General features: G+C 38.5%; 1 protein-coding gene and 1 long non-coding RNA gene across 2 annotated transcripts; one reads left to right on the top strand and one right to left on the bottom strand.

Annotated features, from left to right (window-relative positions):
• Positions 1-90: 90 nt before the first annotated feature.
• On the bottom strand, positions 91-19,026 carry LOC5575137 (integrin-linked protein kinase). Its single transcript, XM_001655464.2, has 5 exons — positions 18,663-19,026; positions 18,028-18,193; positions 1,453-1,637; positions 859-1,387; positions 91-710 (listed from the first exon to the last, which is right to left on the bottom strand). Exons 1-5 carry the CDS (start codon positions 18,749-18,751, stop codon positions 333-335), a joined length of 1,347 nt encoding a protein of 448 aa, XP_001655514.1. The 5' UTR covers positions 18,752-19,026; the 3' UTR covers positions 91-332.
• Positions 19,027-20,697: 1,671 nt separating this feature from the next.
• On the top strand, positions 20,698-23,401 carry LOC110675996. Its single transcript, XR_002499982.1, has 2 exons — positions 20,698-21,261; positions 23,013-23,401. It is a non-coding gene; the product is annotated as an uncharacterized LOC110675996 (long non-coding RNA).
• Positions 23,402-23,895: the final 494 nt, after the last annotated feature.

The raw sequence follows: 23,895 nt of genomic DNA, 5'->3' as shown, positions 1-23,895 counted from the left end.
CCACTGAAATCGCTCTCTAATACTATCCATCATCGTTCTGATACGCATATAAGACACTTTTGATTCCTTCCATTGCAGTGTTGGGACCTATAATTTGTTAAAAGTTTAAACTCGTAGTACGAAACTAAACACGATATATTGTCGTTTGAACATTTTTCGTCATGTTCGTTGTTAATACGTCAGCACACTGTTACATTTTGGCAGATTATAACATTCTTGTCGGGTTGTTAGGAAATATGCAATATTTTTTTTTTTTTTTTTTGTTTAAATAAATAAGAAGACAAAACAGGTGAAGGCACGTCGTTTACAATTTTCCTTGAAGGCATTCCATTTTAACGTTTCATTTTTTCGAGAATGGGTATGATCATGTCGAACTTTGGACGTTTTCCCGGATCTTCGTTCATGCAGATTTTGATCAATTTCGACAGATGAGGGGACGTTCCAGGCGGAATTGTGACCCGGAGTCCTTCGGTAGCGATACGCATTCCAGCTTCCATCGGCGTTAGGTCAGCAAAGGGAACTTCCCGCGTAGCTAGCTCCCAGATGCAGATGGCGAAGCTCCACATGTCGCATGCTTCCCAGTTGCGATCGCTACGTTTACGTTGCAGCATTTCCGGGCTCATCCAGGCTGGTTGATAGACACGGCCGCGTTCCTGGAAGGAGAACTTGGCGTCTGCCATGTTGACTCGAGCCGTAAGGTCGTCATCAATCTGAAAAAGAACAATGCCGAAACGAGCTGGAGTACTTCTGAGAGAACTAATGGATTCAGCAATCCAAAATTTGCTGAAGACACATTAATTGATTTTTGAGACACTCGAGAAGGTTATTTTTGTTCCACTATGTAGCTAATAAACCTACCATAACATGGCAGCTGTTGAGATGATATTCCGGAATAATTCTCTCCAATGAATGCAGATACGCCATTCCACGGGCAATGTCCAGCGCAAATCGTACCGCCTGGGCCGTATCCACCACAATTCCGGCAGCACCATGCAGCAAATCGTACAGCGAACCCCTCGGCATATACTGACTGATGACGATTAACCGCGGGGGAGCATTGCACGCTCCAATAACTGGAAGAATGTTCGGATGGGAGAAGATGCGCAACTTCGGGAACTCCTCGTTGAAGTCCCGACTGACGCGTGCATTGCATTCGCGTATGGCCAAAATTTTCGCCACGATGTCGTTGTTCTGCCATCTACCGCGCCAAGTCTCGCCACCGGCAGTGATGGCCAGCTTGGTGTGCAACATCAGGTCCTGGATGTTGATTCCCTTGTACCGGGAAAGAGTGGCGTCGCGCGAACGCGTCTTCAGACCCAACCAGCTTTGGTCCTTGAAGCTGATCTTCTTCAGCTCTTGCCCACTTTCGACTGCTAGGTTGTGCAAACTATGTTCAAGAAATGGAATGTGGTAAAGTAAGAACTCCATAATAGTGCGACTAAAATGCCTTACCGAGTGGCTAGTTGAGCCTTAGCCTTGTCCAGTGGAGTATCTCCGTCCTTGTTGGCGAGCGAAACCAAAGCACCATTGTTGACCAGCTCCTCGGCGATCGGCTGATAGCCCCAGAAGCACGCATAGTGTAGCGGCGTATTGCCATGTTCGTTGGCAGCGTTCACATCTGAGCGGAAGCGGATAAGCTAGAATTAAGATAGAAATTAAGATTTGTACACTAGATCGATGAAAATTTTGAAGTTTTTGCTCCTCTATGCTTAATTATTATGGAAAACATTCTATCAAAATTTGAAGTGGTTTGATATTGGTTGTGCACACGCATTTAAAATTTATATGGAAACCTTTTGTGTTCAGTCCTTAAACGGTTCGTCATAACAATCTGTTTAAAAGCGAACAAACTCTTCTCATGTGAAATCTACCCAGGTACAACTTTGCCGAAGACCAGATTTTGATTTTACGTAAGAATAATTTGTCAAGTTAGGAAATTCCCGCCTAAGAAACCTTGCTGTTTTGAAGTTTTGAAATTTACTTGTACACGACGAAACACGTCTGAAATGTACAAATTTAGTGAGAGGTCGCATGCTCACTACATGCGGGGGAACACGTCCCCCAAAAATATAATAGAGAGAATGTGTGCGGATGCCGAGTGCTCGAATGCAGTAACTACGGCTGTCACTCACATTATATTAGAATTGCAGCGCCTATGGCGCGCCAACCAGGAGTCGGCTGCAGAGGATTAGCCCTGCCGAAGTTGGTCCCTTGTAACATTGTTTAAGTCGGCTAGAAGAAGCAGTTTTCTAGGCTACTTCTGCTACACGTGTTGTGCTATATGCACAGGCCCCTCCCCGAAGAAATACCGTAAGGTGGTTCCGGGGAGATAAGAGTCTGAGTCCAAGGGTCATGTCGGTGCACTGTTCATCACTTGAGCGATTCCAAAAGACGCGTCATCACTTGAGCAATTCCAAAATACAGTGGGGATTCGCTCGTTGGAGGTCTGCTACATGGAATGACTCGATGATTGGATGTTCGCTGATTGGAAAATATTCCATCTAAAAAGCACTCGAATGTCAAGAGAAGATGTCAAACTGACTTTACCGTACCGTACCGTCGCATTGAAGTCTTCATATATAGAACAAATGTGTATGTATATGTGCGTTTTGTGACGATTTGCGCTCCAGATGCGTTTGTCTGGAGCATTTTCACCAGCTGTTAGTCGTTCCAACTAACGAGTCGGATTCGCTAAACGGAAGGCAGTCGTGTTCCAACCAGCGAATCCCCGCTGTAGTGCGTCATCTCCGCATTCCCTGAGTTACCTTCTCAAGGGATCTGTTTGCAGATTTCCCCCTTGTAAAAAAAAGAAAATCGTTTTAAACATGTTTTAATACATATTTAATACTTAAAGTGAAGATGAATCGAAGCCAATCTTCAAATTTTCAAGAGCACGGATCTAAACAAACAAACATCCGCTTAAGCTGAAAACTTAATCGATTGATCACTAGCTGGTGGTGGCCAATCGATTAGGTTTTCAGCTCAAACGGATGTTTGGTTCTCCAGATCCGTGCTCTTGAAAGTTTGAACTTTGGCTTCGATTCATCTTCACCTTAAAAAAACAAAATGCAGTATACAGACACAAGTCATGAGTTTGTTTTATAAATATAAAACTAGCAACATTTGCATTTTTGAATGAAACTTTAAAGAATTATTCATAAAAATGATCCATGTTAGCCCAGATTACGGTAACCATAATCCACTACTTCTGACATTACATCTGGACTGGAACGGAGTCTGCTTCACAGCTTGCTATTCATACAGCACTTTATTTTATTTTTCCATGTTATCATTTTTCAGTTGAACATATACATTATCAATCTCTAATAGATTATACATATATAGCTTTACGATTTCAAATTTTGTTAGAACTTGGCTAGCCACGTAGAGTATGCTAGTTTTAAATATCATTAAAGTTCACTATAGAATCTTGATATAAAACGGATGTTTGGGACGAAGATTCATGATAGAACATTTTCAAAAATGCTTTTGGTAGGTACCGTTATTCGGGGTGTAGTTGATCAGTGGGGTGAAATTGATCATTCTCGTACCTACATGTATAAACTGCCAAGAGAGTTATGACCCTTTTTCAATTATCATAACTTCTATCATATCGCATTACCTGATAGCTGCTCTTGATGTTTCTAAGTTCGGTTCGCCGTTCAAGATACTTATACCACGGAAAGAAAAAGCAGGTTTTTAAGAAAATGTTCCTGATGACCTGTTGAAGTGTTCTACTCCAAACATTCGACTATTGCCAAGGCTACATAAAGATACAATTTAAATAAAGTGTTTCGTACATTCGAGATATGTTCTGTAAACTCAATTTTAAATATGCTTTGAGGATAAAAAATCATTTTTAGAGAAAAAAGTTCTTTTTGTGAGCGAGTTGCTAATTCAATGAAAATTGCATAAATTTAGGCGTCTGATGTTGTGTGTTCTGTAATTCACAACATTCAATTTTAAAATTGACCGATTTATCAACATGTTGTAAGATTTTTAAAAATTGATTCGGGATCAGTGATCCCAAATTTAGTAAATAGCATGTCTCTTTATTTTAGGAAACCTGTCGCAGTAACTGACCAACTTCACCGGAATCAAAAATTCCACTTTTTGATTTCTAAAAAATATTTTTGTTATTTTGATAACATTCCGTAAACATTTCGTTTGTACAATTCGATAAACATCCAACTAGTACAGGTTTTAAAATATTCAAATGATAATACATGCACCCTACTAGGAATTATATTGAAATTGAATCATCCAAATCAAAGCCAAAAGTGATGAACTTTACCCCATTTTAAGGTACTAAAAACGGTATCGCCGAAAATGATTCTCTAAACTTCCATAAGTATACTCAATTAAGCAAAATTAACAAAAATAATTTAAATAATGCATAACATCTCTAAGAAATTGCCTACATTTAGGCGTTTTTCGTGGTTCGGAAGTTTTTAATTCAGGGATAATTATTTTAGTAAGTAACGACGTTTTCAAAAATTAACGACGTTGCCAAACATTGTTGACCTAGGTGATAAATCAATCGTTCAAAACATATTTTAAACATGATTAAATATTTCAGCAAACAAAATCTTGTACATAGTCACGAGCGATGGATACCAGTACTTGTCTTAAAAATATAAAACTTGCACCATTCGCATATTCAAATGAAATTTTTAAGAACTATCCAAAAAAAGGATCAATGTTACCCCAGATTACGGTACTAAACGAACTCCTGAATCATAATTATTTTTAGTTGTTTCATAAGCGAAAAGCGAGAACAGCTTTCCCGGGAAGCTCACAAGATTGATCAGAGCAACGATGGACGGTGTGCAAAACTGCGTGAAGATCTCGGGCGAACACTCCAGTTCGTTCGAGTCTCGGCGGGGACTACGACAGGGCGATGGACTTTCGTGCCTGTTGTTCAATATTGCGCTTGAAGGTGTCATGCGGAGAGCCGGACTTAACAGTCGAGGCACGATTTTCACGAGATCCGGACAATTTGTTTGCTTCGCGGACGACATGGATATTATTGGGAGAAAATTTGAAACGGTGGCAGATTTGTTCACCCGCCTGAAACGCGAAGCAACAAGAGTCGGGCTAATGGTGAATGCGTCGAAAACAAAGTACATGCTGGTTGGCGGAACTGAGCGCGACAGGATCCGCCTAGGAAGCAGTGTTACGATAGACGGGGATACCTTCGAGGTGGTGGACGAGTTCGTCTACCTCGGATCCTTGTTGACGGCTGACAACAATGTTAGTCGGGAAATACGAAGGCGCATCATCAGCGGAAGTCGTGCCTACTATGGGCTCCAGAAGAAACTGCGGTCAAGAAAGATTCACCCCCGCACCAAATGCACGATGTACAAAACGCTCATAAGACCGGTAGTCCTCTATGGGCATGAGGCGTGGACTATGCTCGAGGAGGACTTGCAAGCTCTTGGGGTTTTCGAACGCCGAGTGCTAAGGACGATCTTCGGCGGCGTGCAGGAGAACGGCGTGTGGCGGCGAAGGATGAACCACGAGCTCGCTCAACTCTACGGCGAACCCAGTATCGTGAAGGTAGCTAAAGCTGGAAGGATACGCTGGGCAGGGCATGTTGCAAGAATGCCGGACAACAACCCTGTAAAGATGGTGTTCGCCACGAATCCGGTCGGAACAAGAAGGCGTGGGGCGCAGCGAGCTAGGTGGATTGATCAGGTACACCAGGACCTGGAGAGCGTGGGTCACAGTCGAGGATGGAGAGAAGCGGCCATGAACCGAGGGAATTGGCGAAATATTGTTGGCGAGGCTTTATCAAGATAATTGATGTAAAGCCAAATAAAGAAGAAAGAAGATAAGCGAAAAGTAGAACATTTTTCGTCCAAAATCCATTTGAGCGCACTTTGCTTCTATGAAAATTTAGTTTAGGACCGATTTCTTCACCTTCGCTTATGCCGTAAACCACGTTTACCCATATGATTAAACTAGGTTTAAGGCTTAAGCGGGGGTGAAAAATCGGCCCTTAATCTACAAAACTATCACCAATATTGATTACACTATAATAAAACAAGTACCGTAATGTGAGGGCAAATTGATCACTGCACATTAGACCTGTTCATATTTAAAAAAAATGTCTGGAAATCTACCGGTCAAGCAGTATTCTGAATTCTCATGCTAAGAACAATGTCTGGTGAAATTTTCAACTAATTTGATGAAGATTTCAGTATGCTTCAAGTTAAAAATGTGTTTTAGGGCTATGTTCAAGCTTTGAAAAATCATAACATTTGGAAAATCAAAACCACTTGCTATTACCACTATTTGAAAGCTTATTCTATTCTGTTAAAGTTTGTCAAACACGCAAACAAGATATAATTGAGTTTAAACATTGTTTGATCATGATTTGTTCTCCACAGTACCCAGAAATAACAGTTTTCTGAATTTTTATGGTAGAAAAAAACACACATTGACATTAGTTTTTCAGACCCTAGTCAACAAGAATCGAACGAAATAAATCTATGAATTCATTACCCATTAACAGCTTACATGTTGCTTTAGGCAATAAATTACAAAAAATGCCCAAAGATCGAACACCGCATCGCAACCTGATGATAGTTAACTCACGTATGACACATGTACCAACCAATGAATGAATTGAACAAGTTAGCATTGCTTTTTCTTTCCGAGTGATGATTGTTTGGATCGCATTTCATTGACGATTCAGAACGATTTGAAAACAATCATCATCATCGACTGAGAAAAAGCAGCGCTAACGTGTTCATTTTTTACACCCGCCAACGCTCACGATGGTGCTCATGGCTCACCCACAGCGGATTTATAAAAGTGCTTCCTAATTCCCTATTTTTTATAATTTATTTTCGTAAGATAAATTGTAACTTACATCGGAATTGAGTTTAAGATATGTATAGTCATCATGTTCTGGAAATAAAAAATCCGAAATTTTCATACAGGTGTGTTTTTCAGAGAGATAACTCCCTAAAAATAGTGGTTTTCAAGAACCTCGAAGCACAAATCTCAACCAAACTATGTTAAAACTTGCTCCAATCATAAAAGTGTGTTAGACAAAAGTTCGTAGAATTGAATCAACTACTATGTAGAGGTATTTTCGATCATTTTTGGTGTTCCGTTCGAAAGTTATGATTTTTTAAAGCTTGAAATCAGCTCAGAAACACATAATTGATTTGAAGCACACCTAAATTATCTCCAAAATGACTGAAATTTTGACCAGAAGTTCATTTTGACATAAAAAATCAAAGTATTGGTTGACTGGTAAATTTCCAAACAAATGAATAGGTCTACTGCACATTGGACCGAATCGACAATTTAGCCGGAAAAAAGTGTTATCTCTGTTCTCGTCGATTTTAGACGTTCAATGTCTTCAGAGAAGTTATTCGTAATTGAGTTTTGCATCTTTTGAGGAAAAAAATAAATGTGGTGGCCCATATTTAAGCTAAAATTTTGTCTCAAACTTATTTTGTTTGATTAAATTTGTGGCTGCGCTCTTCTGCAAACTTTAAGAAAATGTTATTTTGAACAACTTTGTCGAAGACACTTTTGATCTAACTCTTCATTTGAGCCAAGTAAATTGATTTTGAAAGTATTAACTTAGGGTGGACCCAAAAAATTTGTTATTTTGATCTAACTTGTTTTCAGTTTTACGTGAATGTGGTCTTTAGAAGAGTTGTAGAGGAAGTAAAGATACACATTTTTGCTGAACATCGCAAGTTTGTAATTCTTGTGATTTTAAAGTTATAAGCAAATTTAAGTGAAATCTTTAGATGCCCATAACTCATGGAGTTGGTTCGATACAATTTTTCTTCAAGTGTCATTAGAAAGGCCATACAATAGGCAACTTTTGCTGCAAAAACTGTGAGAACGTATTTTTTGTAAATTGAGAAAATTCACTTCAAAAATATACTTAAAAAACTCGAAATTCGCTTGTAACTTACAAGATTTTAAAGTTAACGGCGTGCTGTCTTCAGCAAAGTTGTGTTTCAATCTTGTTGCTCCTTTGCGCCTATCCATCTATTCATTTCATCATTTGTAAAAAGTAAGAGGTTGTTTCCGAGATACGACCGCCAAGTTGACGTTGGATAACGTTAGCTTCTTCTATTTCCTGATTTAGGACCGTCACGAACTTATGGAAGATTTCTAGGTACTGACAAAAAATCTAATCAATTTTCAAATTATTTGTTGCATGTCAATTCTGACCTATTATGGACATTGAGTGTTATTATTTGGTTGGTTCGGTTAACACTTCAACACCGATAGAACCGGTCGATGGAAGATGATGCATTAGCGGTAACTTTTGCTCTCCAAACAAATATACCGGTTGAACGTTAGGTCCATTCATGATCCACTAAGATTGGTTGCTTTAGTGGATTCCGAAGCCAATTTGAGGTTGAGACTCTTGTCCATGAAGTCCGCTAACTCTGTGTACTCCTCTTTGCTCAAATCGATGTTGAAGTTACCTGTCACGATGATTGGCATGGTCTCCTTTTGATACTCCAAGAAGTTCCGCGCCATAAAGAACTTCTTCTGCTTCATTGTGGTATCCGGAGAAATGTAGAGGCAAACCAGTAGTGGCCGACAATTCATGATAGTGATCTCGGCAGCGCAAATATCACCATAATCATCTGACAAGCCAAGCTCCACATCATAACAGGTGCAGAGTTTTCGAATCTTGTGCGCCACAGCAATCGTTGTTGCTGGTGGTGAAATCGATCAGGACTTCTTGATTAAGGTCACAGGACGGTGTTTTAATCACCCTCTCCATTTGAAAAAAATATCTCAAGTACCGATGCGAAAAATGTATCACTAGCATTATATATATGTAGTGCACAACCCATTAAATTTTCAGTTTAATCGGTTCACCTAAACTAGAGATTTGCTTCTGCAAAGTTATGATGATAATTGTTAGAGTGAGACAAAAGATAGGGAAAATAAAACGGTCTCCCGTGTCACCTTAAGACCGATCTGCGATTCCATATTCCGTATTGTCAATTATTCGTAATAAATCAATTATTGTATGATGCTATGAGATGAATTAAGAGATTATAGCAAGTATGTGGTAAACACATTAGGGAATATTATACAAATAACTCTTTAAAACACATTTGTTGGCTCTCAAAAGGGCCGATTGAGTTGTTGAATTTGCGTAACACGGACACATTTTGACGGCGCACTGGTTTCAATCCTCCTCGCCCGATGAGATTTGCGGTGCGGATGACGATGTGCGCTTCAATAAGCGGCTTTGGTCGATTTTCTTCAGCCATCTCGTACAACAGCTTGCCTCTGGTAGCGAGGAGCTGAGCAGGTTTGGAGAAGCTCTTACCAGCTCGAAAGCGAAAACAGAATGAAACCAGATTCAACGAAGGAGGGATGCTTTATACCCTTAGAATAGCAGATGATGCTCCTCCTTTCATATTCTTCGTTTTCTTATCTGGGAAATAGGCTATATGAAACTGATGTCTGGGTAAGGGATGTACAGATTAGCATTATGCTGTTATTGTAACCCGACGGCACTGCAGCAGCATCCTCGGAAATAGCTTCAAATTGCCGTATTGTCAATTATTCGTAATAAATCAATTATTGTATGATGCTATGAGATGAATTAAGAGATTATAGCAAGTATGTGGTAAACACATTAGGGAATATTATACAAATAACTCTTTAAAATACATTTGTTGGCTCTGAAAAGTGCCGATTGAGTTGTTGAATTTGCGTAACACGGACACATTTTGACGGCGCACTGGTTTCAATCTGCCTCGCCCGATGAGATTTGCGGTGCGGATGACGATGTGCGCTTCAACAAGCGGTTTTGGTCGATTTTCTTCAGCAATCTCGAACAAATTAGGGAATATTATACAATCAACTCTTTAAAACACATTTGCTGGCTCTGAAAAGTGCCGATTGAATTGTTGAATTTGCGTAAAACGGACACATTTTGACGGCGCACTGGTTTCAATCCTCCTCGTTCGATGAGATTTGCGGTGCGGATGACGATGTGCGCTTCAACAAGCGGCTTTGGTCGATTTTCTTCAGCCATCTCGTACAACAGCTTGCCTCTGGTGGCGAGGAGCTGAGCAGGTTTGGAGGAGCTCTTACCAGCTCGAAAGCGAAAACAGAATGAAACCAGATTCAACGAAGGATGGATGCTTTATACCCTTAGAATAGCAGATGATGCTCCTCCTTTCATATTCTTCGTTTTCTTATCTGGGAAATAGGCTATATGAAACTGATGTCTGGGTAAGGGATGTACAGATTAGCATTATGCTGTTATTGCAACCCGACGGCACTGCAGCAGCATCCTCGGAAATAGCTTCAAATTGCCGTATTGTCAATTATTCGTAATAAATCAATTATTGTATGATGCTATGAGATGAATTAAGAGATTATAGCAAGTATGTGCTAAACACATTAGGGAATATTATACAAATAACACTTTAAAACACATTTGTTGGCTCTCAAAAGGGCCGATTGAGTTGTTGAATTTGCGTAACACGGACACATTTTGACGGCGCACTGGTTTCAATCTGCCTCGCCCGATGAGATTTGCGGTGCGGATGACGATGTGCGCTTCAACAAGCGGCTTTGGTCGATTTTCTTCAGCCAACTCGTACAACAGCTTGCCTCTGGTAGCGAGGAGCTGAGCAGGTTTGGAGAAGCTCTTACCAGCTCGAAAGCGAAAACAGAATGAAACCAGATTCAACGAAGGAGGGATGCTTTATACCCTTAGAATAGCAGATGATGCTCCTCCTTTCATATTCTTCGTTTTCTTATCTGGGAAATAGGCTATATGAAACTGATGTCTGGGTAAGGGATGTACAGATTAGCATTATGCTGTTATTGTAACCCGACGGCACTGCAGCAGCATCCTCGGAAATAGCTTCAAATTGCCGTATTGTCAATTATTCGTAATAAATCAATTATTGTATGATGCTATGAGATGAATTAAGAGATTATAGCAAGTATGTGGTAAACACATTAGGGAATATTATACAAATAACTCTTTAAAATACATTTGTTGGCTCTGAAAAGTGCCGATTGAGTTGTTGAATTTGCGTAACACGGACACATTTTGACGGCGCACTGGTTTCAATCTGCCTCGCCCGATGAGATTTGCGGTGCGGATGACGATGTGCGCTTCAACAAGCGGTTTTGGTCGATTTTCTTCAGCAATCTCGAACAAATTAGGGAATATTATACAATCAACTCTTTAAAACACATTTGTTGGCTCTGAAAAGTGCCGATTGAATTGTTGAATTTGCGTAAAACGGACACATTTTGACGGCGCACTGGTTTCAATCCTCCTCGTTCGATGAGATTTGCGGTGCGGATGACGATGTGCGCTTCAACAAGCGGCTTTGGTCGATTTTCTTCAGCCATCTCGTACAACAGCTTGCCTCTGGTGGCGAGGAGCTGAGCAGGTTTGGAGGAGCTCTTACCAGCTCGAAAGCGAAAACAGAATGAAACCAGATTCAACGAAGGAGGGATGCTTTATACCCTTAGAATAGCAGATGATGCTCCTCCTTTCATATTCTTCGTTTTCTTATCTGAGAAATAGGCTATATGAAACTGATGTCTGGGTAAGGGATGTACAGATTAGCATTATGCTGTTATTGCAACCCGACGGCACTGCAGCAGCATCCTCGGAAATAGCTTCAAATTGCCGTATTGTCAATTATTCGTAATAAATCAATTATTGTATGATGCTATGAGATGAATTAAGAGATTATAGCAAGTATGTGGTAAACACATTAGGGAATATTATACAAATAACTCTTTAAAACACATTTGTTGGCTCTGAAAAGTGCCGATTGAATTGTTGAATTTGCGTAAAACGGACACATTTTGACGGCGCACTGGTTTCAATCCTCCTCGTTCGATGAGATTTGCGGTGCGGATGACGATGTGCGCTTCAACAAGCGGCTTTGGTCGATTTTCTTCAGCCATCTCGTACAAATTAGGGAATATTACACGGACGGTGACGGCTGTGCCGCTCGATCTAATGAACCAGAATGACTGCGCTAGCCTCCCGCATGGCAATGACAGCGGAGCACTGGCTGGTAGCGACGATTTCTGGCCGAAAACGATTATGCTGGCTGGTGCACTCAAATGAGCGGCTTCAGTTGCTGCGGCTCCGAAATGCGTGGTTCTTCGGTTCTAATGCGTGTTGTATTCGCGTCCTATTGAAAACTGAACTGAGGACGCGAATGACTCTCGAAATTTGCTCGCCGACCGTGTTCACAGTCTGACGGCAAAAAGAAGAATGAGGGAAGAAGCAGGGTGCGGTGCGCTTTTATAGTGGGAAGCGGAACCGAAAAATGTGCTTGAACGTGATTGGTTAGATAAGAAAGGGGTCAACGTTTTACGATATTTCAATAGTTTGTTGCTAATAATCAATAGTGTCCTCCATTTGGATCGACGCGTAGATAAATTTCCAATCGATTCATGGATAAATATTGAAAATCTATCGATAAATGACTGAGTTATTAGCGGTCAAAACCTGACCATTTTTCGTTACATGCTCAATTTTTCGTTTTTCTGAATTGTACCCCCATATGTTGCCGTAAGACGTTATCCAACGTCAAAAAAAATCTTCTATAGACTCCATTTTCCTTTGAGTCGCATGACCGATATAGCCATAACAAATAATATATAAACACAATCACGGTCGATACCTTCTCTACATATGTAAAATTTGGCTTATAAGAAAAAGCAGTTCTAACTGGATCATGTGGTGACTGGCGGGAAGAGCACACATGATAGAGACAAACAATCTCTGACTGCGATGCGATTTCCCAATCATCGATCGATAGAACCGTTCGGTGATAGCCGACAGTATATGAGCACATTGAAGCCTGTGTTGGTAGCAAAGCTCAAAGCTTTGAGCCAACCCTTCTCCAGTAGAGAAGCTAGGTAAAATACAGGACGCTTCGATGCTTTACTGGTTCCCCTAAGGCTTGCTCAATTTTCACCACCTAATTAATTTCAATCTTTCTACTCCTCTGCGACGCCTATCCACCTATTCATTTCATCATTTGTAAAAACAATCTTCTATAGACTCCCTTTTCCTTTGAGTCGCATGACCGATATAGCCAAAACAAATAAAATTTAACTATATCTATAACTTTTCCATACACCAATTTTAAGAGAAATGCGAAACAAAAATATGTAGAACTTATAATACATTTTACTATTAGTTAATACAAAATTATTCAAGTAGTAGCAATATAATTGTACTTTTATTGTATCAATAATTTCCAAACGTGCACACTTTTTGATTACGTTGGCTTCTTCAATAATGTTAGATTATTCTACTATTTCCACAGTTCTGTATCCCAGGACACTATTGTATGTATTCAGTCACAATAATAGCAGTTGACAAAACAGTTAAAGTTTCTTATATTGCATTGGCATCATTTTACATTTTGAATTATACGTGAATTATACCACTGAGTACTGATAAAATAATAATAAAATCATAATACCATACAAAGTTTACAACAGCAAGTATATGAAAGCGACTGCTGCTATACTAACTTAATGTTTTATAGTAATAAAAATAAGGTGACCAACATCTGAATCGTATCATCATTTCTTCATATTTTGTTTCACATTTCTCTAAAAATTAGTGTATGTAAAAGTTGTAGATCTAATGAAATTCTTCAACTTTGCTGAAGATAGCACGCCGTTAACTATAAAATCTTGTGAGTTAAAAGCGAATTTCAAGTTTTTTAAGTATATTTTTGAAGTGAATTTTCTCAATTTACAAAAAATACGTTCACACAGTTTTTGCAGCAAAAGTTGTCTATTGTATGGCCTTTCGAATGCCACTAAAAGAAAAATTTTATCGAACCAACTCCATGAGTTATGGGCATCTAAAGATTTCACAGTTTTTCACTTAAATTTGCTTATAACTTCAAAATCAATTTACTTAGCTTGAATGAAGAGTTAGATCAAAAGTGTCTTCGACAAAGTTGTTCAAAATAACATTTTCTAAAAGTTTGCAGAAGAGCGTAGCCACAAATTTAATCAAACAAAAAAGTTTGAGTCAAAATTTTAGCTTAAATATGGGTCACCCTATTCAACTTTTTCCTTAAAAGATGCGAAACTCAATTACGAATAACTTCTCTGTTGACATCAAACGTCTAAAATCTACGAGAACAGAGATAACATTTTTTTTTCCGGCCAAATTGTCGATTCGGTCCATTGTGCACTGGGGTGAATTTGATCATGTCGGTACCAAATAGCATTTCCTTCCAATGATGCTTCGTTGCCATCACAGACAATCTATGTTTTCTAGTTTATAGATGTCTAATGATGTTTTTAAACTATTTCATTTTAATTAAGGTCGATTTTGCATAGAAATATTCACAGTTTTTTAAGGTGTTAGCAATACTGTTGGATATGTCGGTACTAAACAATCCGCTGATGCTAAGCCCGCATGTAAACTTTGAGTGTTAAAATGTTGTGTTAGCTTCATTGTGAACTGCTGAACTTATTCTTGAAATCGTACAGCATTACAAGAATAGTTTTTTTGCCCATAAAACCGTTTATTGTTGAAGGGAAATTGCATACATTTAGGCGTATTATGCAGAATAACAAAGTTATTTTTTTGCAATAAGGCTGATACAAATATTAATTTTTTTTTACGTCCGAGACCACTTGGAAGGTACGAGGGGGGGGGGGGGTATAAAAATAAATAAGGAACAAATAAATAAAAATGAAAAAAAAAGTTATATTTTTGAATTTTAATTTTTAATGATAGTTGTTAAATTGTTTTTAATTGTCCTCTGGATCATTATTTTACTTGTTTTTTACGTTGTAAATTGAAAAAACCTAACTGATGTCAAAAAAAAAGATGAATCTTTTTTTTTTCCACTTCAAAATTATCGGATTTTCGAAGGGGGGGGGGTGACATAAAAGAAAATTAATATTTGTATCAGCCTAAAATGATGATATACACAAGTTGTAAGAACTTTGACATCATTTTTAGATTCAGGAGAGCCAAATTTAGTAAATAGGGAAATTTTACATTCTAAAATATGCTTAATTATATAGTGATCAATTTCGCCCCAATGTGTTATTTTAAATTGTTGATGTTTAAAATAATTTTATGAAATAAATTTAATTACATAAAAAATTGATAGATATTAATGAAGTACTGATTTTACCGAAATAAATTTAACAATTTTCGGATTCCAAAGGAAAACATGACAAAAATAGTGAAATAGTGATCAATTTGCCCCGGACTACGGTAACGTAGTTCTTCATAGTACTATTAAGGGGACACGGGAGACCGTGTTATTCAATCTTTCGTCTCATTCTAACAATTATCATCAAAACTTTGTGGAAGCAAATCTCGAGTTTTAGTGAACCGATGAAGCTGAAAATTTATTGGGTTGTGCACTACATATGTAGAATCATAGTGATACATTTTTCGCATCGATATATGGAGTGGTTCTTGAGATTTGCTTCTTGAAATGGATAGGGTGATTATGATGACGTCCCGTGCGGCCTTAACTCAAGTTTGATTAGGTAGAAAATGTTTATATAATTATTTGATAAAGTTGATGCGCTCATAGGAATTTAGACCTATGTAATTATCATAATCTCATGATCTCGCCTTGAAAAATGTTGAAAATAACATTATAGAGAGAGGTCTAGTTGTATTCTCTATGGATTTTCATAAGAAATCTTATCCCTTGGATCCTGTTTGGTTTATGTTAGTTTGTTTTCTTGGTTTCTGTCCCGTCTCTTTTTTCAGCCATGGGGAATATAGTTCCTAATTTTAGGAAACTTAGTTGATACTAGTCTTGTCATCGGAAGGTTATCATATCAGGTTTAGTCTATAATTCTGTATTATAGCGATCATCGAGTGAACCAAATCGATATAGAAAACAAAATCAAAACATTTACGGTCCAATGGATCATCGAGGTAGTCAGGAAAACCTGAGACGAGACTCGCGGAGACGGTCTTCTTTTTCTGCGATTGCTGAGTTTTTTTCTTGTTCCCCTCATTATTTACATCAATCTTGAGCAAGCCGTTCAAGCTCTCTCTAAATCCTTGACATGTTCAACCCGATCCAACGGTTCACTATTGAAACACACAGCTTTTATGTCGGTACATATATTGACCGTTACACGAATTTTTAGATTCTAATGAAATTGTTCATATACTGGAGACAATTTGCACACTTATTAACATCAGCAGGCGTATGGTTTGAAAACTTTGCATGACGTTTCAAATAAATGCAAAAATAAATGCAAAACAGTCAAATGGATTGGGTGAAAACTTCGGTATGGTTATGTGTATTTGAAAGCAATCAGCATTGATGTAAAAAGTCTCCACCGTATTGCCAGCTACACCCCACTAACATAATGCTATTACATTGTTCCTTTTGAATGGCCCTTGGAAGCGCGGACGGCTACTGGGAGATTGGGGAAGGGGATAAGCATTTTACAACAGTCAGCAGCCCTAAGGTTCATTGGGAAGTTTTTCCTTTGGGAAACTATTATTTGCTGGATCTCAAATTATAGAATCATCTAAATCGTATCCAGAATCAGATATGTTTCCCACAGATTCAGGATGTAATCGATTATTGAATCGGCATTTCTCCTAACGGAAGAACATTCAGCAGCTTGATCTTGTCGTTGTCTTACGGTTCACTCAAATAGTCTAGTTGAGGAACGAATTCAACTCGTCATCAAGAGGTTTAAATTCTCAACTAAGTATGGGCACTGTAGCATTCTTCCGGTGGCGTTTCTGGATCGATTGAATTTAGTTCACCCGTGGATAAGTCAATTATGTAAGGGCTTAATCACTAATTCAATAACGCTGAAAAGATAGGATGGGGGTCTTTTGGATGTTACAACTCATACAAGATTTGTAAAATGTTCATATTAAAAGCCTTATATGGTGGTGCGTGGATGTCATTTTTGGACCACAAAATCAAAACAAAGTAACAAAAGTTACTATCAAAGCATGCTGTTAGACTGATAAGGGAGGTGTGCAAATATTCACTGTGCAAAAATTTTGTGCACAGTAGTCTAATAAGGTGCAAAATGCTCAATACTATCGACTTGAACTCCTTCGTGCATTTTTTTGAACGATGTATATTCACATAAGTTAGTCTGTACTGATCGTTGAGGATAGAATCCATGTTGCGATGTGGAAAAATGATGTTTGCCGACCTCGGTCATGACATTGTGAACAATAATTTCGAAGCATTTATAGCCCGCTGGAATCGTTGTTACTCTCCGATAGTTGTTTACATCAGTTTTACATCTTTTTTTGAATACAGATTTCTTGAACGATTTCTTCCATGCGGTAGGAAATGCTTGACTTCTTAGTAATAAACTTAAAATAGCTTGTCGCATTTTTTTTTTTAAGACGCAGGTGAAAATTCCATCTGGGCCAGATAACGTTGTCGATTTGTTGCCTTCGAAGCATTTTTCACCATTATATGACTGATTTAAAATATATCAAAGTCAAACACGTTGGTAGGAAGGATTGCGGGAGCTGCATCGACATCTCGCGGAGTAGAAATTGTAGTTTCAAAAACGCTTTTGAAACGAGTATCACATAATTCGCATTTTGATTCGGTATTATTGGCAGTTATCTCACAAAGGTGCATGGTGTACATGGCAGGCCATTTTCTTCACGTTTCGTATTGACTAAATTCCAAAATTGTTTAGCGAGTTTCAGTAAATTTTCTGAATGCGTTTCACATGTTTACTATACAGAAACCGGTTAAAGAATCCATAACGATGACTCGCTTGGATAAATTTTCGTTTTGCGAATCCATTTCTCGTGGTAGATAATCTTCTAAGTGTGTTTGAGCGAACCTCCGAAGTTGTCACATATTCGTTACACTTCCAAACAATTTGATAGAGCTTCACAGTAACCTGAAAATTTAAAACCGTCCTACGAGTTTTTGGGCTCATTTTCGATGCATATTAATCATTTCTTTTCGATAACTCGTAGCTATACTTCTTGTGGCGGTTCTGATCTTTCAAACATACCATTTGAACAATCTCCAGATGCCCATGTGCAGCCGCAAGATGCAACGGAATATCATCACCCATGTTGGTTGCGTTTACTCGAGCGCCCCGATGCAGCAACATCTCTACCAGTTTGGTATGACCCTCCTTGGCGCACCAGTGCAGTGGACTGAAGCCATGATCATCTCTGAAATAAAATCAAACAAATTAAATCAAATGCATAAAGTAAACACATCTTGTTTTGATTATTTACGATATCCCATTCAGAAATTCTCTTAGATTGGTTATGTATCTGTAGTAAACATTGGATTTCACGCGAAGCTCAAGCCAAGCTCTATCTTTATTATGTGATGCAAACAGACAGAAGCATGGATGTAAACAAACCAAAACAATGACGTCATGCTTCGCCCACATAGTTTTTAATGTTGAAATCTTTTCAAGGATGGGTTCTGATAGAACAATTCCAATGCAACAAAACCCACCCTATCTTCCAAATTGGGTTCTGTATACGAATATCCACTTCCATCCACAAAATTGAAAATAGTACAATGAATTTTCTACATAATTTATCCCGTTGATCTATTTATTCCATTTAAGGAAGTTTTGTTGCTCATCACTCGAAACCCCATGAAACGCTGATTTCCTTCCATACTCACCCCTGATTCATATCATGCTCGGTATCGTCCAACCAGAGGCGCACCTGGATGGAATTCCCCTCGCGGCACCAGTGGAATATGTCCTCCATTCTGTAGTGAGTTCGGATTTAACCTTCGGGACAACTCCCACTTTTATACGAGTCGACAGAAAACGGCTTCCTCTTCGTTCGTTACAAGCTTTTTTCGTGATAATCAACTTGCTCCCTATAATTTCGGATCTCTTTCAACGTTTGACACTGATTCCGCTGCAATTATCTCGAATTTAAACACATTTCGAGAGGAATTTGTGCTCACTTGCAGCTGCCTTCGATGCTTTTCTCGAGCTGATCTTATTGGGATGGTGACGTCATTGTTTTTGATGGATGGGATGGAAAGAGAACTGTCAAAACGTGAAAATGAGAAGCAGAGGCAGAAACACGACGCCGACGCTGCAATGATTGATGATGATGATGATGATGATGATTGTTTCGTAAACAGTCAGTGTTGCTTGTAATTCGGAGTTCAACTGTAGCATTGAATGAAGAAAAATATTTCAACTTTTGCACTAATAAACAGTTTTTAACCACCGCTTAGGCCGGTTTAATCGTATGGGGAAACGTGGTTTATCCCAGAAATGAATGGCATTAGAAAACCGTTGCGATTTTGTTTTGCTCTAACTCAATCTATTTGAAAGATGGCTTCAGGAGAAAAATCTGGACAACCTGTTAAGTAATATAAATTATATTATATTATATTATATTGTATTATATTATATTATATTATATTATATTATAATATATTATATATTATATAATCTCTATTAGAAATGTTATTTAATCTTAACGTAATTTTAGTCGACAGCTTATATAATTTTCTTTAGGAAATTTCTTAGTTATCATTGAATTATTACCATCCCAACGTTGCAGAATGTTTTTTCACAATTATTCCGAATTTAAAAAATGGTCCAAAATGTAGATCATTGAAAGAGGAACTTCCTTATTTTGAATCAAACGGACCCATATTATGTATCAGAACACTAAAACAGTAATCAGTAATTTTTCTGCTAAGTTATTGAAATGTGTTTTTCATTCAAGCATATGTGTTCGCGTTTCTTTTGGAATCGCCTTATTTTTAATTCATTACTCTAGTATCGTTTTCATTGACCCTCAGAACCGCAACGCTTTTAATTGTAAGGTTGGCGTAGAATTGCCAAACAATGAAAATTATACAAAAGCCCATTGTAGTTCATTTGGGCTTATTCTACGAGTGTACTGAGGAGCAATTCTCGCTGAAACCAGGCCGCCATCGGCACCCATTGTTAGAATTCCAATTTTATGTCACTGATCGCTAGTTTTCGATAAAACTTAAGGGTGGTCCTTTCGGTTTTCTCAATTTGGTGAACCCCTCGTACGCCAGCTGGCTAAACAGTTTGCGAAACAGCCCATTTATTGATAAATATTGGGTATTTCTTCACGTGATATGTCTCATATTTCGCTTAGAACACATAGCAAACTTAATGGCATCGTGTAGAGAAAAGATATAGCTTTAATTTGAAGTTAAAAACTTTTTGGCGGCCATTTTGAATTCGGCCGCCATCTTGAATTTTGTTAGAAAAATCGTTTTTTCACCATTAGCGCACCGCTTGTCTTTGAAGATCACCATCAGAAAGCTAAGGAAAAATTGCGTAAGATAGGCTACAGAAACTAGGTGAGCAATGGTATTTACCCTATGAAATGAACGATTTTCTATATCATGTTCTACGTTTTTGACGTATATGGCGAGTGCAATCAATGCAGACATTATTTTTTGTAAGGACTGTTCATTTTATAAAGTGGACACTTTGTTTATGCTATATCTTTTTTATTTATTGATAAAATCGTAATCGGTTTTCTGTGTATCGTTGACCTTTTATTCTAAAATTCTATGAAAATATCCCGCATAGAAAAATACACTTTGTCTTACTCTTATAACAGTAAGTTTTCTCTAACCATTATGGTTAATGTATCACAAACAGTTTTGTTTTTGTTGAACAATAAGAAACCAAAAGCCTCAAATCATAAAAAACAAAATCAGTAACCCATACCAAACTGTAACAGTATTACAAAGTGTTGAGAAATTGTTCAATTATATGGGATGCAAACTCGTTGGAAATAGTGGCAATGTATAATAATCCTCTAACAAATAGTTTTTGCCTCTATCCAAGCAACACATATACACAAGAGCCATTTACAATACATTACCTTTTTCTAACAGTTTCTAGAATAGTTGTACACGTTTGTATTATACAAGCTAGAAAATTAACAAGGTGGCAAAGGTGGCTATGTGTAATTTTCATTAGCTGGTGTATAATTCTCTTTTCTTTTTGCATAACTGAAGCAAATATGTGAAATAACACAATATTTGTGTTTTTAAATTGTTTCGATCATGGTATATTGAAGGACAAAATAATATTTTTCGACGAATAAAAGTGAATCCTGAGTAGTGTTTCTCTGAGCGTGTTTGCAAAAAAAAAAAAAAAAACAAACAAAAATAAAACCTGGAGAAAAGTTTTTCATCTGAATTGTCTTGCCAGTTCCTTGTTATTATACGGCATTTTCCAGTACCGGATCACGAACAACTGGTGAGTATAATGATCAAATCGGTTTTGAAAGCAACTAATATTCTTTTCCTAAGAGCAGCCGTAACGGTGCGCGACTAAACTAAATTACATAGCGCAGTATCATTACGCTGATCCGTACCGGGCGCTGCTAACCGGGGTAGCAAAATGACAGCGCTCCCTTCGGAAAGCATCGGGTGAGCAAATTTAGCAGCGCGATAGTTGCGCTGCTATTCGATTTGAATTCAAGCATATGGTGTGGGATATGAAATTCTGGTTGGAGTTTTGGAAATCTGATGCGCATGAAGTAGAAATTTCAAAATTTTGGGAATTCGGGTAAACCTTCAAGATTTTGATAAGAATACTAGGAATCTGATGCAATTATTGAAAATCCGATAGAAGTTTATGAAATATTCGAAAATCCTCGTAAGAATTTATCGATTTCGGAGAATTATGGGATTTTGGGATTCCGACTGGAATTTACGGGATTCCGCCTGGAATCCTCGGGATTTCGACTGAAAGCCTAGGGATTCCGACTGAAAGCCTAGGGATTCCGACTGGAATCCTTGGGATTCCGACTGGAATCCTTGGGATTCTGACTGGAATTGGAAAGAGATTTTGATAAGAATACCGATTGGAATCCTTGGGATTCCTACTGGAATTCTTGGGATTCCGACTAGAATCCTTGGAATTCCGACTGGAATCCTTAGAATTCCGACTGGAATCCTCGGGATTCTGACTGGAATTGGAAAGAGATTTTGATAAGAATACCGACTGGAATCCTTCGAATTCCGACTGGAATCCTTGGGATTCCGACTGGAATCCTTGGAAGTGCGACTGGAATCTTCGGGATTCCGGCTGGAATCCTTGGGATATCGTCTGGAATCCTCGGGATTTCAGCTGGAATCTTGGGGATTTCGGCTGGAATCCTCGGGATTCAGACTAGAGTCCTCGGGATTCCAGTCGGAATCCCAAGGATTCCAGTTGGAATCCCAAGGAATCCAGTCGGAATCCCAAGGATTCCAGTCGGAATCCCAAGGATTCAGTCGGAATCCCAAGGATTCCAGTCGGAATCCCCAAGGATTCCAGTCGGAATCCCAAGGATTCCAGTCGGAATCCCAAGGATTCCAGTCGGAATCCCAAGGAAAGGATTCCAGTCGGAATCCCAAGGATTCCAGTCGGAATCCCAAGGATTCCAGTCGGAATCCCAAGGATTCCAGTCGGAATCCCAAGGATTCCAGTCGGAATCCCAAGGATTCCAGTCGGAATCCCAAGGATTCCAGTCGGAATCCCAAGGATTCCAGTCGGAATCCCAAGGATTCCAGTCGGAATCCCAAGGATTCCAGTCGGAATCCCAAGGATTCCAGTCGGAATCCCAAGGATTCCAGTCGGAATCCCAAGGATTCCAGTCGGAATCCCAAGGATTCCAGTCGGAATCCCAAGGATTCCAGTCGGAATCCCAAGGATTCCAGTCGAAATCCCAAGGATTCCACTCGGATTCATAAACAATCTCAAAAATTTCCGATGGAATTCTAATAATTCCGCACCAGAACATAATAGATATGCCAGCAGAGTTACAAAAATTCCCAACCTGAATTGATCACCATTATTTTCACAACTCATATGTTAACCCAAAAAGCAACGACCGGTACGGAAACGAGTTACTAAATATGGTAGCCACCGGTGTGAGAATGAGTGACTAAACTAAAATGACAACTCTGGGGGTGATCATTTTAATCACTCGAATAGTCGCCCCCGTTAAAGATGCTCTAAAGGATTCGCGATGCTGTCGCTGAAAAAACAGCCAAAAACGCAACCAAACATTCGCCACCGGGTTTTCAACTACAACCACAACGGGAAAATGGATGAGAAAGCATTAGCCGTGTCGGCTGGATCTGCCGTGTAAACCAGCATCGGAGTGCGGTGAAAAAAAGGACGGGAATTCGAATTGATGTTTCTGCTTAGCCCTACTGGTATGTATCGTTGGGACTAGCAGCCGGACGATTCCCAGGAAGGAGTTGACATGGTGCCAGGTCACCTCGAAGCTGCCGGATTTTTCATCAAATTTTGCGTTGTGAATTGTGTATTGAATTTTTGTTTACAACAAACGTAACTAGAAGAATATTTCATACAAATGAACAAAATATATTGTGCAAAGGACAAATTATAAATAATCATTAATTTACGTTAAATTTGAAAGCTTATTCTGAATAGCAAGCAATGTAACAAGAATAATGTGTGGTCCCAATTATCTTCAGACTAAAGACGGTTTCACCTTCAATCATTCAATCGTTTTCAAAACCTTTTGATTAAGATGTAACAGCTTTTATTTGGAGTGATTTTCCTACACATTTTACTTGTTTCATTGTTTTCGCTAAAATATTTCCCCCATATATTTATATAGTATAAACATAACATAACAGTCTAGTGTATGGTTAAAATACCACAAAATACCATAAACCAATAATTACCCATACGTTATTCGTTTGCATTCGAATTTTATGGTTTAATTGTTTTTGAACTGTTTGACTTACACTGAATTTGGCAAGAAATGCACAGTATATTCACTATTTGATAAACAGGAAACCAAAAATTTTGTTAGGGAAAATCATCGTTTTTATATTGTTACATAACTTAACCGCCTATTTCCCACATTGT

Source organism: Aedes aegypti, chromosome 2, assembly GCF_002204515.2.
Source record: "Aedes aegypti strain LVP_AGWG chromosome 2, AaegL5.0 Primary Assembly, whole genome shotgun sequence".
Lineage (NCBI taxonomy): Eukaryota > Metazoa > Arthropoda > Insecta > Diptera > Culicidae > Aedes > Aedes aegypti.
The sequence above is the reverse complement of the archived record's forward strand: the minus strand, read 5'-3'. Positions and strand labels throughout refer to the sequence as shown.